Source organism: Quercus lobata, chromosome 9 (genome assembly GCF_001633185.2).
Source record: "Quercus lobata isolate SW786 chromosome 9, ValleyOak3.0 Primary Assembly, whole genome shotgun sequence".
Lineage (NCBI taxonomy): Eukaryota > Viridiplantae > Streptophyta > Magnoliopsida > Fagales > Fagaceae > Quercus > Quercus lobata.
The window spans coordinates 3483685-3498203 of NC_044912.1; the positions used below are offsets into that span (position 1 = coordinate 3483685).

General features: G+C 32.1%; 1 protein-coding gene across 6 annotated transcripts; it reads left to right on the forward strand.

Annotated features, from left to right (window-relative positions):
- Nucleotides 1-1364: 1364 nt before the first annotated feature.
- LOC115959841 (TMV resistance protein N-like) lies at nucleotides 1365-13555 on the forward strand. Of its 6 annotated transcripts, none has more exons than XM_031078447.1 (8): nucleotides 1365-2349; nucleotides 2503-3008; nucleotides 6547-7639; nucleotides 9835-10122; nucleotides 10360-11280; nucleotides 11467-12752; nucleotides 12905-12966; nucleotides 13269-13555. In XM_031078447.1, exons 2-6 carry the CDS (start codon nucleotides 2515-2517, stop codon nucleotides 12052-12054), a joined length of 3384 nt encoding a protein of 1127 aa, XP_030934307.1. In that variant the 5' UTR covers nucleotides 1365-2349; nucleotides 2503-2514; the 3' UTR covers nucleotides 12055-12752; nucleotides 12905-12966; nucleotides 13269-13555. The 6 variants fall into 6 exon arrangements, with proteins under 6 accessions (XP_030934307.1, XP_030934309.1, XP_030934308.1 ...); XM_031078449.1 differs by having other exon boundaries at nucleotides 13277-13555; XM_031078448.1 differs by having other exon boundaries at nucleotides 13309-13555.
- Nucleotides 13556-14519: the final 964 nt, after the last annotated feature.

Sequence of the window (14519 nt, forward strand, 5' to 3'; positions counted from 1 at the left end):
AGAAAAAAAAAATCATGATATTCTTGAGATTATTTGAGCCATCTTATAGGCGATTTCAAAATCAAGTGCACATTGTTAAAACTTCAACTATTTATTTATTTATCATTGGTTTATGTACAAATTTTAAAAATCATACTATTTTTGGGTATAGTTTACATTTACTAAATTTATTTTTAAAGCAAAATAAATCAATGAAAATAGTAACATTATCGTTAATAATAATAATAATAAACACGGTAAGAGTTGATAAGGAAAGTAATTATTAGATATTTTTGGTTTTGGAGTTGGTCATGTGGTCCTCTCCCCTCTTATATTTGTGGTGCATAACTGTATTCTACTCTCTCTATACCAATTTGTTTGTTCTCTATTCATTTTGGAATGTCTCAAAATATTGTCCTATTTCTAAAAATAAAAGTTATTAATTTACTAATGTTTCTATTATATCCTACCTTATTTTTAAAACTATTTGAAAAGAAAACTAACAAATATTTAAAAAATCAATTTAATTGTGGCACATTTTTAGTTGCCTCATTAAGAATAACTCTTTTAAAAAAATTGATAAATTTATTTAAAGGTAGTTTTATAAACTTAAATATTTTTATAAGGTAGACAAGACAATAAATGATGTTTCCTTAACAAATTTAACTTTTCAAACAGTACAAACAAATTGAAACGGAGGGAGTAATAATTAAATTTATGGAGTCTATTATAAATGTAAGAAACTAGAGCACTACATTACTAAAAGTACCTAATAGTTTTCTTGATAAGGAAGGTAAAAGTAAGAAAGGAAGTCTTACGTCCACAATATAATTTGTTATTGATTATTGGTTTTAATTTGAACTCATCATTAAGATTATTTTGTGCCTACTAATAATAAACAGTAAAAACCTATTACTTATAATTTGTTATAAAAATATTGTTAAAAGTTTGTTACATAACATAGCATAGAATATCTCAAATAAAATTGAACCATACACCGTATATCTTTCTAGAAAAAAAAAAAAAGAAAAAGAAAAAAAAGAAGAAGACCAATTATCCGAAGTCCGAAAAAGAAGAATAGGAAGGAAACTTCTGAGTAAAAAGAAAATTTCCACTAGTTCATGCTGGTCACCACGAAATTACTGTCATTTTATTTATTTATATATTTTTTTAAAGAAAGTAAAAAAAGATAAATGAATGGATTGAGAAAGTAACAGTAAAGCACTACCATCAAGCTGGGCCACACACCAAACACCAGCCCTCATCAGCATCAGGTATTCTAAATTTTAAAATATTTGCCAACAGTACCGTCTCAAACATGAGACGATACGGACATCAATGCCAAAAATATTTTGGCTATTTAATTAGTTTTTCTCTCTCCTCTCATCAGATCTCTCTCTCCGTCTGCAGCACAGCTCTCCCTCTCCTCTCTGGACTCCATCTCTCTTGCTCCCTATTTTTTCCTCATTTTCATTTTTTTTTTCTCTAACTCTATTCCTCTCTCGTCCTCACTCTACTCCGCCGACTTCAAGCCGCTGCCGTGCCGTCGAATAGTGAGTTCAAGCCACTGCCGTGCCGCCGATCTCGCCTGGAGCCGCCGCCCGCCGATCTTGCCTGGAGCTGCCGATCTCTCTCTCTCTCTCTCTCTTTTTTGGTGGTTGTGGCAGTGTTTCTAATGGTGGTTGGCTGATTTTGGTTGAAGGTGGTGGGTTGATTTGGTTGTGGGTGTGAGATTTGGGATGCTCTCAGATCGGGTTGTGGTGGTTGATGTTGTGGTGTTTTTTTTTTTTTTTTGGGTTTACGGGCTGATATTGGTTGTAATGTTTGTTTGAGTTGTTTTGTTTTGTTTTTTTTTTTTTTAATCAGTGGCTGATATTGGTGGTCGGTGGTTGATTTTGTAAGGTGGTCGGTGGTTGTGGGCTGTGGCGGTTGATATTGGAGAGAGTATTTTGTGTATATATATATATATATATATATATATATATTTGTAAAAAAAAATTTTAGATTATTTTAATGTGTTGATATATTATTTTTATGTGATGATGGAAAAAATAGAATATCTTATGAATAGAGTATTGTATTATGAACAGAGTATCGTAAAGTGGTGTGTTAAAATGATAAAATAGGTTTTTGGTGGGTTAAAATGGTATTTTCCATAAGAGAGCTGACGAGAATGCTCATTGGCATTTAAGACGCAGATGAGTTGTTGACTTGACTTAAAACAGAGGATAACGAAGTTGTGAACACAAACACACGGAGAAAGAAAGCACAGATTCCATTCCTATATCTAAAAAGAATTGGATCCGGCTTTGTTTCAAGAGGATTCCGAGCATTACAATCACTACTACTGTGATATCGATTTCCAAATCTGTAAGTCACATATTCATCACTTCTATTATTTTCCTTTCAGTTTGTCCTCAAAATGAAAAATTCACATCAAATTGTATTTTTCTTCTTTAATTTACTTTCCTTCTCTTCAGTTTTAATTGAACGAACTTTTTTCTTTTTCTATCTATATTATAGTTTTAAATTTTCATGAGCACTCAAGGAGCACCATCTTCTTCTTCTTCAATACCTACGAGGAAATACGAGGTGTTTCTTAGCTTTAGAGGTTTGGACACCCGTAGAAATTTTACGGATCATCTATACGCTGCTTTGCAACGGAAGGGTATTTTGACCTTTAGGGACGATGAAGAACTTGATAGAGGACAACCAATTTCACTAGAGCTCTGGAAAGCAATAAAAGAATCGAGGTTTGCTATTGTCATTTTCTCAAGAAACTATGCATCTTCGACATGGTGCTTAAAAGAACTTGCAGAGATCGTTAAATGCATGAAAAATAGAGGATTGACAATTTTGCCAATTTTCTATGATGTGGATCCATCTGATGTACGGAAACAAACAGGATCTTTTGGACAAGCTTTTAAAGAACATGAAGAATGTTTTAAAGAGAACATGGGGGTGGTGGAAACATGGAGGGCTGCTTTGAGAGAAGTGGCCAATCTCTCTGGTTGGCATTTACAAGATAGGTAATTTCCATGAGAAATTTGTTTTTATGAATATATAAACGATATTTTCATATACCATGAAGTATATAAATAACTAGTACAATATTAATATATAAACGATCTTTCACAAACCATGAAGCATATAAATAGCCATTAATGTATGATAATATGCATGGATTGAGATGTTACATATACTAGTTAAAATTATGTTGTTATATTCTAGGACTCCGTGTAGGAGGTGCTTATACTTTCCCAGTCTCTCTGTCTTTCATGCCCCCTAACAGAGAAAGGCCCAAAATATAGGGCAGTAAGGTTTTGTTTTGTTTTGTTTTGTTTTGTTTGTTTTAGAATTATGCCAGTTTATTACAAGTTTTACTAGATAGGTCTTATAATTTGATATATCAATTATTCTTTTGTTGAAGTATCACCTCATTGCCACATTAGTTTGTTAGTTTTTTGTAATAAAATTTGTAGTAACTTTAATATTTTCTCCACAAAAAAAAAAAAAAATAATAATAATAAAAATACAACCAAATCATCATTATGCGAATTAAAAATGCTAAAGCTACTATAAATTGTATGACAAAAAACTTACAAATTGATATGGTAGGAATATGGTTAGTGCCACTTAAATAATATAATAAATGAATGTTTGAATAACTTAAAAATATATATATATATATATATTGATGACACGTCATTGATTTGTAAAATCTATATAGTAAAATTCATAGTATCATTAGCTTATTATAGGGGAATTAGTCATATTAAAAAGTAAGAATTAGATTTGAAATAAAAAATAAATCTTTTTTTTTTTTTTTTTTTTTTTTGGGATAAAAACACACACTAAAATATTATTAAGCATCAAGAACCAAGTACATCATGGATAAGAGCTTGCTGAATACAAGAAGAAATCTCTTCAATCCAAATTACATCATTGACAAAGCTTTGAACTTGTCATGCTAGAATGTGGGCTGGCTTATTACCAGTCCTTTGCACATGAGAATAACCAACAACCCCAACATCCAAACTCAAAACATAAATTCCTTCCACATTAGCTGCAACCGAAGTAGGAGGCCATGAAACCTGCTTGAGGGTATTAGAAACAATCAAAGAATCTCCTTCCAACACTCCATTCTTCAACCCCAGATGTCTTGCCAGCAAAACACCAGCTTCATATGCCTTTGCTTCAACTTCAAGTACCCCCATTTGAGCTCTAATTTTCCTGCATAATGCAGCCAACAATCTGCCTTGCTGATCTCTAATGACCACACCAATGCCAGCCAACTTCTTTGTGGGAAAAAAAGCACCATCTACATTAATCTTGCATAGACCCGAAGGAGGAGGGACCCAAACCAAATGTTGAACATCATCTTGTCTGTCGCCAAAAGGCTGAACCAGATCAGAGGCAGTGGAGTCATGCTTCTCTATTACAGACCAAAATCTTCACATTAAGCCTTAAGCCTTAAACTGTTTTGGGCCGCCCTTACTCTCTCTATCTCTCTTTAAAGTAAAAGTTAGAGTTTTCTTTTTATAATTTCATTTGAGACCCTTGCAATTAAAAGGACCTACACTATTCAAGAACATAACTTTATATAAATTATAAATCTTGTTAGGTTCTAAGACTTTAGGATCTAATGTATTAGAACTTCAATTTGTATTGAGTTGGCAAACCATGATCAAAACATAGAGTCTAGTTTTAGACTTGCTCAAAGTGTGTTTAATTGTAAAATTGGAATCGAGTGATTGTAGAAATTATTAGACTTAATCTGCAAGGCTCGATCGATCGAAAATTAAACTCGATCGAACAAACCATGTGCAAATTGATTTTTCTGCAGAAATTCCAATTTAGCCAAGCCCGTTTGACATATAGGGTTTTATGTTTTACTCCAAGTATAAAAGGAAAAACCCTAGCTACGTTTTAGAAGTCTTTGGTAAGTTGTGTGTTGAATCTTTTGTGACATCTAGAGGTGTTTATCTTCATACACACACTTAAATTCATGTCAAGAACTTGGGTGATCTCTTTAGTTGCTGCATAAAGAACTTTAAAGAAGATGTGAAACCTTTGAGTGGAGTTTCAAAGTCACAAGTATGAGAACTTGTGGTTGCAGTGGATCAAAGAAAGAAATAGTCCATAGACTCGGAGTTATTACGTGGTCGTAGTAGTAAGTTTTCTACTCGAGGTAGCAATAGGATGTTAGTGGTCTAAGTCTTATTGTACAAACTTCAATTCTTTCATAGTGGATCTGTTTTTACTTTGAGAATAACTAGGTTAAATCATCTCCAGGTTTTTTACCGGTTAGGTTTTCCTAGGTTATCATATCGTTGTGTTCTTTATATTTTCGCATTATTTACATGATATAATTTTATTGTGTTAACCTAGATCTGAATAATTTATTTAAGTAATCACTTGGCTAAATAACTAGGTTAAACAACTTGTGTTTATGGGTCTAAAAACGTACAAATCTGTTAGCATTGTTTATTATCTTTATTATATTTTTTAGATAAATTACAATTTACCCTTTGTGGTTTGGCTATTTCACATTATAATCCACGAAAGTTTGATTGCTTGTTTTGTATTATTATTCTTTTAAGAAAAAAACACGTACACAAGGGAGAATGAATGGTTGTGGGTTTCAGTTAGCTCAACTGGTAAAACCTCTAATAGTAAGAGATCTGTGGTTTAATCTTTGTCTACATGAAAAACCGATTGGTGTTTTGGTCTAATGGTAAAGAGCACAATCATTAGAAACGGACGCTATAGGTTGAAACTATTAGCTCAACTGGTAAAAACTCTAATAGTAAGAGATATGTGGTTCAATCCCTACTTACATGAAAAACCGGTTGATGTCTTGGTCTAATGGTAAATAGTACAATCATTAAAAACAGACGCTATAGGTTGAAACTCTATCCCTAAAATTTGGACTAAAACGAAACGGTTAAAGTTCTCTCCAAATTAATCGATTTTGTTGTTTCCGGTCAAATTTATCCACAATATCCTTTCCCCTTTTCTTCTTCCTCCAACTCCAATATCCAATCCTATGAGAGAGAGAGAGAGTAAAACTTTAATCAACAACAAAATTTCAAATGAGTATGCTGTAAAATTAATTGGAGTTTCTACCTTCTTCTTTTTTCTATTTTTGGTTTTGGTAAAGGGCTAATATCATTGCTAACCTAACCAACGGTAAATACTTGCTGTTCCCCTGTTTTTGCAGCTACTGGTATCCCCTGTTTCTCTCCCTCTTTTATGCTTTTTCATTTTTCTTTTTGGTTCTATGAATAGGAAGGCCCATTGTCTTAGGAAGGAACAACCGAACAACAATTGTCTACAAGTTATTAACGAAATTCGACGAGTATCTTTCAATTCAATATAACAAAAACTATGTATATCTGATATCATCTTACAATTCTTATATGGGTAGTTCTATCCCATTGCTTGAGCTAATGACTTCATATTTGTTTGACCAAGGAGTATTATTGCCTAGTATTTTTGTTCCATCCCTGAGGGTTTAAGTTTGGTTTGGACAATCACGTAATTATTATTCTATCTTTTCCACAGGCAGGAGTCAATATTTATCCAACATATTGTGGAAGTGATATTGCATAAATTGAGTTCAAGTTTCTCATGCATTACTAATGACTTGGTTGGAATAAATTCTTCAGTGGAGAAATTGATTAATTTGTATTTAGGTCTTGGGAACAATTTTTGCATGATTGGGATTTGTGGCTTGGGAGGTTTGGGAAAGACAACTCTTGCTAGAGTTATTTGTAAGATGTTCCATAAGCATTTTGAAGGTTCTATATTTATTGCTAATATTAGAGAAGTATCAAAAAAAGGTGATTTGCATCTATTACAACAACAACTTCTTGAAGAAATTTTGGAGGAAAGAAATATAAAGATAAGGAACGTTTATCAAGGAGTTGACATGATCAAGAATAGGCTTTGTTATAAAAAAGTTCTAGTTGTTCTAGATGATGTTGACCAATTGGACCAGTTACAAAACTTGGCTGGAGAGCATAGTTGGTTTGGATTGGGAAGTTGGATCATAATAACAACTAGAGATGAACATTTGTTGGTTCAGCATGGAGTGCATGAAATATATAAGCCTAATGCACTAAACACTGATGATGCTTTAAAACTTTTTTGTTTGAAAGCCTTCAAAAATGAGCAACCCAAAGAAGGTTATACAAAGCTCTCTCAGGATGTTGTGTACTATGCTAAAGGCCTTCCATTAGCTCTTGTTACTTTGGGTTCCTTTTTGATTGGAAGAACAATGGATGAATGGCAAAGTGCGTTGGACAACTTTAAAAAAATTCCTAAAAGAGAAATATTTGATATACTTAAAGTAAGTTATGATGGACTTGAGGAAATGTGGAAAGAGATATTCTTGGATATTGCATGTTTCTTTAGAGGTGAGATGAAAGATCGAGTAATTGAAATATTAGAGAATTGTGGTTTTCATGCGAGAATTGGTGTAAGTGTTCTAGTGAATAAATCTCTCTTGACCATAGAAGGAAAGAAGTTGTGGATGCATGATCTACTACAAGATATGGGTAGAGAAATTGTTCATCGAGAATCTCGTGGAGAGCCTGGAAAGTGCAGCAGGATATGGCTTTATAAGGATTTGTTTCATGTATTGACGAGAGGAACGGTAAGAATGATGACAAAGCTAGAATTTTATTTCAGCAAACAATATTTAGTTGGTATATTAACACAATTTCAGTCAAAAAATTTGTTCTTAAAAATAAAAAACCATCCAACAGATATGTAGTTGCCTAGGTACTTTGATAATAAAATATAACATACAAACTTTCATTTAACATGTAGTATATTGTCTATAATTAGATCTTATATTTTGAAAACATAATGTGATTGTGTGATTATTATATATATAATTTGAATTCATCTTTCTTGATGTAATCAACCAATTTTTCATCTCTTGATTACTAACTAAAACAAAAGGCTATATTTTTTGTCATCACTTTAAAAATAATGTTGTAATTTCATCTTTTCGTTTTTTTTTTAGATTGTTTTCCTTTTTCCCTTGGTCATGAATTTCTAGAAGGTAGAATTGCACCTTCCTAATTTTAATGTATGGTTTTTCTCAAAAAATAAATAAAAAACAATCTTAGTCTATGAATTTAAAGGTGAAATTAAGAAGAATACTTTAACACTTGTTGACATGTTGTACAACGATTTTTTAGGTTCTTTTTTTTTAGAATCCGAATTATTATTAACTAATAGGACCCTTAATTGTTGGTCGTTTACTAGAAGAGATAAAGAGATTATTGCGTCATTTTCAAAGCTGTAGGTTCAGGTTCAGTACTGTTAAACACGATGCTAATATTGCATCTTGTAGATTATAGGCTTGTAATTTTAGAAATAGAAATCCCTTATCCCTCATTTTGGAAAAAGTATTTTGTATTCGCGTCATTTATATCGAAATTCAAAACCCAATAAATGAAAGACGTGTATAAAAATAACTACCCGCTAACACGTCTTTCATTTGTTAGTAGGGTAGTTATTTTTTGCTGACATATCTCACACTTATTGGATTTTAATACCGCTGACATGATATCATTTGATACAAAATATTTTCTCCTCCTTTTGTGCTCTACTTTATGCCATACCAAATACAAGTTTCCATGTGTGATTTTTTTAAAAACTTTGGTTATTTTATAAGAAAACAAAAAATAATATGTGACAAATTGTGATTGATGGAGTGTAAAATGAAATACAAAAAATGGAACAAAGGATTTTTATTCATAATTCTAGTACAAACAAAGTTTGGTTGGAGGATACTGCCGATCTTATTTGAGGGGTGATCCATTCTTAAGTAAATTTTTAAATTTGTCTTACTCTTAATATATATTCTCCTCTTATTCCTTAAAAAAACAAACTCCTAATTTTTTATTTATCCATTGACTCTTAACTGGTATTTTGCAAGTTAGTCTATTTTTTATTGTTAAACTAGTGGTATGCATGTGCGATGCACATATTAATTTCAAATTTTATGTAAAAACAAAATCTACAAATATTATTAAAACTATCATAATAATTAGTGAACCACTTGAAACTCAAAGTAACTATAATAATATACACACATATGGCCACTTGACTTGAGGACAATATGTATTGTCGAAGTTTTATTACATTACAATAAATAAATAAAAAACTATGATATATGATTAAAATTATTGAAATAAATATTAAAATTTATTATAAATTTCTTAAAATTTTTGGTAATATAATTTTAGTTGAAGCATATTTTAAGTTTCTTGAAACTTAGATAATAGAGTGTTACCTAAATTATACCACCCTAACAAATATTAAGATAAATAGAATTTTAGTTAGAGTATAATTTTTTATTTCTATGAACAGAGTTTTAATAAATTAAACTGTTAGGTTTTAAATATACTAACAAGTATCATAACAATTAATAAGATAAATCAATTTGATAATGTTGCATAGAGAAGATAGCCACTTGATGCAATCATGGCCTCTAAGATCCAATTTTTATTATATAGTATATGATTTGAAGTTTGGTCCACCATTCAAGGGGCTTTTTAAAATAAATAAAAAATTATTTGGCTGAATATTGGAGGCTTTTTTTTTTTGGTTGAGGGAAGAAAATGCAAAAATTAAATTGTTTCCCAAAAGGGCTAATTGGAGAAATTTCCCACCTTAACCTACTTGATTCCACCAATTGTTAAGAGGAGGTTACATATCAGAAAAATTCAGGATCTCGCTATTTTTATTTCCTTTAATACAGTATACACTTGAGTATTTATGGTCTTCTTATCTTCTGTTGTGAAATTTACTGATCCTTTCTCTTTTGATTCTTAGGCAACAGAAGCAATCCAAGCCATAGTACTAAAGCCTTCTCAACTGGAAAGAGAATACCAGAGCATTGAAGCCTTTTCTAAACCTTTTTCAAAGATGATCAATCTTAGATTGCTTATAATTGATAATGAGGATATGCCAAATGGTCTCAGCCATCTTTCTAATGACCTAAGATTTCTTGAATGGTTTAATTATGGTTCAAAATGTTTGCCATCCAGTTTCAGACCGAAAGAGCTTGTCGAACTTAATTTACCGTTTAGCCACATCAAGTATCTTTGGGGCGGAGTGAAGGTAATTTTGTTCTTTTTATATTTCTTCTTTTCTTTAGGAGTAGCATCAACAAACTCGTTTTGTATTTGAGTTTACTTTTGTCATTTTAAAATTACTTTAAATGTTGTACCTAGTACACAAAGCTCCTACTTTTGCAGGATTTGGTAAAGACTGTGGTAGGCAGCCGTACCTCCAATTTTTTGAGGATGTCTTATTAAAATAAATTATGTGATTAATGCAAGTTTTCCTTTTTATCAGAATTTGGACAGGTTAAAATGCATCGATCTCAGACATTCCGAAAACCTTATCCAGACACCTAACTTCAAAGGGGTTCCGAGTCTTGAGAAATTATATCTTAGTTGGTGTAGTAATTTGGTTGAGATCCACCCTTCTCTTGGGAAACTAAGCAGGCTTTTTATTTTAGAATTGGAGCACTGTCACTCACTTATCAATCTTCCAAGAATGACTACTAAAATGGAGTCTCTTACAACTCTAAGGCTTTGTGGCTGTACAAAATTCAGGAAGGTTCCAGAATTTGAGGGAATATTGAAAAGCCTATCAGAACTTGATTTGAGTGGTACTGCTATTGAGAAACTACCCTCATCAATTGGGTGTTTGACTGCCCTTACTGTATTAGATCTAAGAAATTGTAAAAATATTGAACGTCTTCCAAGAAAAATGGATGGTTTGAGGTCTCTTGAAAAACTCGTTCTTTCCGGATGCTCACAAATTGTTGAGTTGCCTGAGAACCTGTGGAAAATAAATTGTTTGAAAGAACTTGATTTGAGTGGAATTGGATTAAGACAGCCATTAGGGAAAAAGTTCTTTAATGTTAGGTTGCCTTGTCTTGAAGGAATAGGGCCTAGTACAGGTATTGGTTGCTTATCCTCGCTAAAAAATTTAACACTAAGTTCGACCAAATGTGTCACACTGCCTGCAAGCATCAGTCAACTTATGAAACTGGAAACTCTTGATTTGTGCCACTGGGATCAGCTTCGATCATTGCCAAAGCTTCCACCAACTGTGAGATATATAAATGCTAGAGGTTGTTATTCCCTAGAACCATCACCAGCACTATCCAAGATGAGCAGTTCGTTACAACCTCACTCCCTCTTCGGTTGTCAGTATGATGAGAGCAAAGGTGAAGTGGCATTTACATTATTGAACCATTACCTACAGGTACTCTCTGTCTCTGTCTCTTTTTTGATTTTTCTGTTTTGATAATTTGATAGTTGGAGGAGTGGGATTTTAAGCCCATAAATTTTCATTAGAAACACCAAAAAGCCCCAGTTGATCTATAAAGCTCTTGACCTCTCTAGTGTATTGTTAAGTGGAATATTATAATCATGTGTTTTTTCGGTACAGGGACTCCTTTGTCGAAAAACTGGATTTGAAACTAATACCAAAAGTAAGGAGGGTGGATCTAGAACTGAATTTCAGTTAATTATTCCTGGATCTAAAATTCCACAGTGGTTAACTTATCGAAGTGCAGCAAATTCAGTAAGCATAATGCTGCCTCCAAATTGGTGTAATAGTAGATGGATGGGATTTGCTCTCTGTGCTTGTTTGTATGCATCATATTCACCTATTATTGCTAATGCTGAGGAGCATGGCAAAACATCTGGTCTTAGAGCTCGTGTGATAGCCCTTGGTGATATGCCTCACAGTCACTGTGCACCTGAAATTTTCTTTCGGATGGAATTAGGTGCAGACCACATTTGTCTATTGTATCTATCTCGTGATGATTGGTTTGCTACTGGTTGGAATGGAGAACGCAATCAGATTGAGATTGTATTTGAGACCACTAACCCATCCTGGGTTACACAGAAATGTGGGGTCAGTTTGGTATACGAGGAAGATGTGGAAGAGTTCAACCAATCAATTGCACAATGTAGCAATAGCCGTGTCAATACTTATGAGGGTTCCGTTGGTAATAAATTAAAATTTTCCTAAGCTGCTAAGAATGCGACAAGCGGCACAACAAGGAGATTACACCAGTAAAAGCATGAGAGCATAGAGAAAGATATGGGAAGCAGATGCGGCAGTTCCTATGGAAGTCATTAATCCATTTAATAGTGTAGAAAATAAAAACAAGCGGCGGTGATGTAGTTGCAGAAGTTACAAGCAGCACTTGACATCATGGCAAGTTTCATTCAAGCCTAAAGATAGACAGACACGTGGATGAACAACTGCTAATAACTGTCTGTAACCGTTGAGGGTATAAATAAATGACACATTGTCAAGAAAACTTTGGAAGTATGAGTTTTTATAAATCTAGCTATTGCATCAAATAAGCATTAATTTTAGTGTTTAGTCTTGAACATTTAACATGTTCATACTTTAGAATCATTTGAGCCATGCCTTCAAAAACACTCAAGAAGCAACTTTAATTACACTCATTAGGAATGAGTCAATAATTAATTCTTTTCTTTTTTTAATTATAGTACCATACTAAATAAGTTTTTTACATATATACAAATCATAATTGACATGTCTGCAGCTGATGATGCCAATTTTCTTTTCAAACATTGATTGACTGCAAAATAGGAAGGAGGATTTTCATAGCATGAATTTTAATTGAGGCTACTGCTATCTGATGTGCACAAGCATCTCTGTGAATCTGACTCTTTTTTTTTTGGATAAAAAACCTGGTATGTTGTAATGAATTTATATATTATGATGATTTGTAAATGTGTTAGTGTGAGATATCCTTCCATCTTGTTTCATAATGACAATATAGCCTGGATCTTTTTGTTTTTTGGCGGGTTCTAGTCCTTATCAGATATGATTTCTATGGTTTCAGATATTAGGATGAAGTGAAGTTCAATTGAGCCAACTGCTATCACCTACAAGCTATACTTTCAGGTCCCTTTCTCACATTTCTCTCATGTATAGTTTATTTGAGTTAACCTATATTAGAGTTTGAGTTGAGAATTGTGGACAAGCTTAAAAGCTATTACTTTTTTTTTTTTTATATCAATCACGCAATATGATCAGATAAGCATTAATTCAGTCTTCATTCTAGAATATGTACTTACAATTAAACAGTCTACAAATACTTTTGAAAGCTTCATCAAGTTCAGTAATTTTCTTCCAGGGACGAGCCTACTTGATAGTTATGGCCTAACCATTATATTATTAATATCTTTCTTCTAAATATAAACCAGTATATCAGGCTAATGTAGAAGTTGCTTTATATCACTGGAGGAATCAGCTAGCAACATAGAGGAGCCTATGTCTATCTTGGAGCATATCATCTAGTTGGGAAGCCAGTATGTGCTGTTGTGGCCTTTGTTAAATCCTTAAAAGTCCTTCAGATTGGATTTAGAGACTATTGTTCAAGCTTATTTATTTATTTGGCTAAAATGTAAAAACATTTCTGTTTGCCCATGGAACAAGTTTCACAAATTGGCAAAAGCATGTTATTATAGTACAAAAAAAAAAATTTCTTTTACATAATTTTTTCCCCACCCCACTCCCTCCCTTTTCTTCTTCTTCTTACTGTAATTTACCTTATTTATGCTCAAATTGATTGTAAAGCTTGAATATTGCAAATCCTATAACTATTTTAGATCAGAACAACAGGTCTCAAATCTATATTTAGTTAAAATTGGTGGGAATTGAGACGTATTAGGCTTGTAGACTAAACTAGTTTGGAATGCATAGTTGGATTTTTATTGATGTTATAGATGTCAAAAGCAAGAGAGAGGACAATTGAGAGAGATTCTTGTAACAGATATGAGATAACAAAATAGAGAGAGAAATTTGTGTTTTTTTTTTTTTAATAAAAATGATCTTATAATTCCTTGGCCTATCTTTATATCAAAATTATGCTCCAATAATGTAAATGATATTATTATAGTGGAATGTAAATAATGATTAAAATCTTGTTAGTAATGGTCCCTTTCTATTCTCAGTTGGGAAGCACAAAAACAGACATGATTACGGGTACAATATGGAGACATGAGCAATTTTTGAAAAATTATAACTTAAAAAATTGTTACGACACCAATAAAATACTGGTACAACACTCTAAATGAGATATATGTGCACGTGCTTCCTAAATTCTCAATGAAAACAAAAAAAAAGTTTACAGTTTAAATAGATATAATTTTAAAAGTTTAGGATTTAATTTTAAACTAACGGAATTATCAAGTTTAATTTGTAATAGTCTTATTTCTCTTATGGTTTAATTTAAAATTTAAAAAAATTATAAAATTTAATTTGAAACTTCACTTAAATTATATTTTTTAATAGAAATATATAACGGTTTTAAATGTACTAATAGTCTAATACTATACTCTAAAATATTTGGGCGAACAAAATAAAAATAAAAATAAAAAACCTAAACGAGGGAAGATAAATTTTTTTTAACTTTACTAAATTAGTAAAAAGGTTAAGGGAAAATTTACTACTTT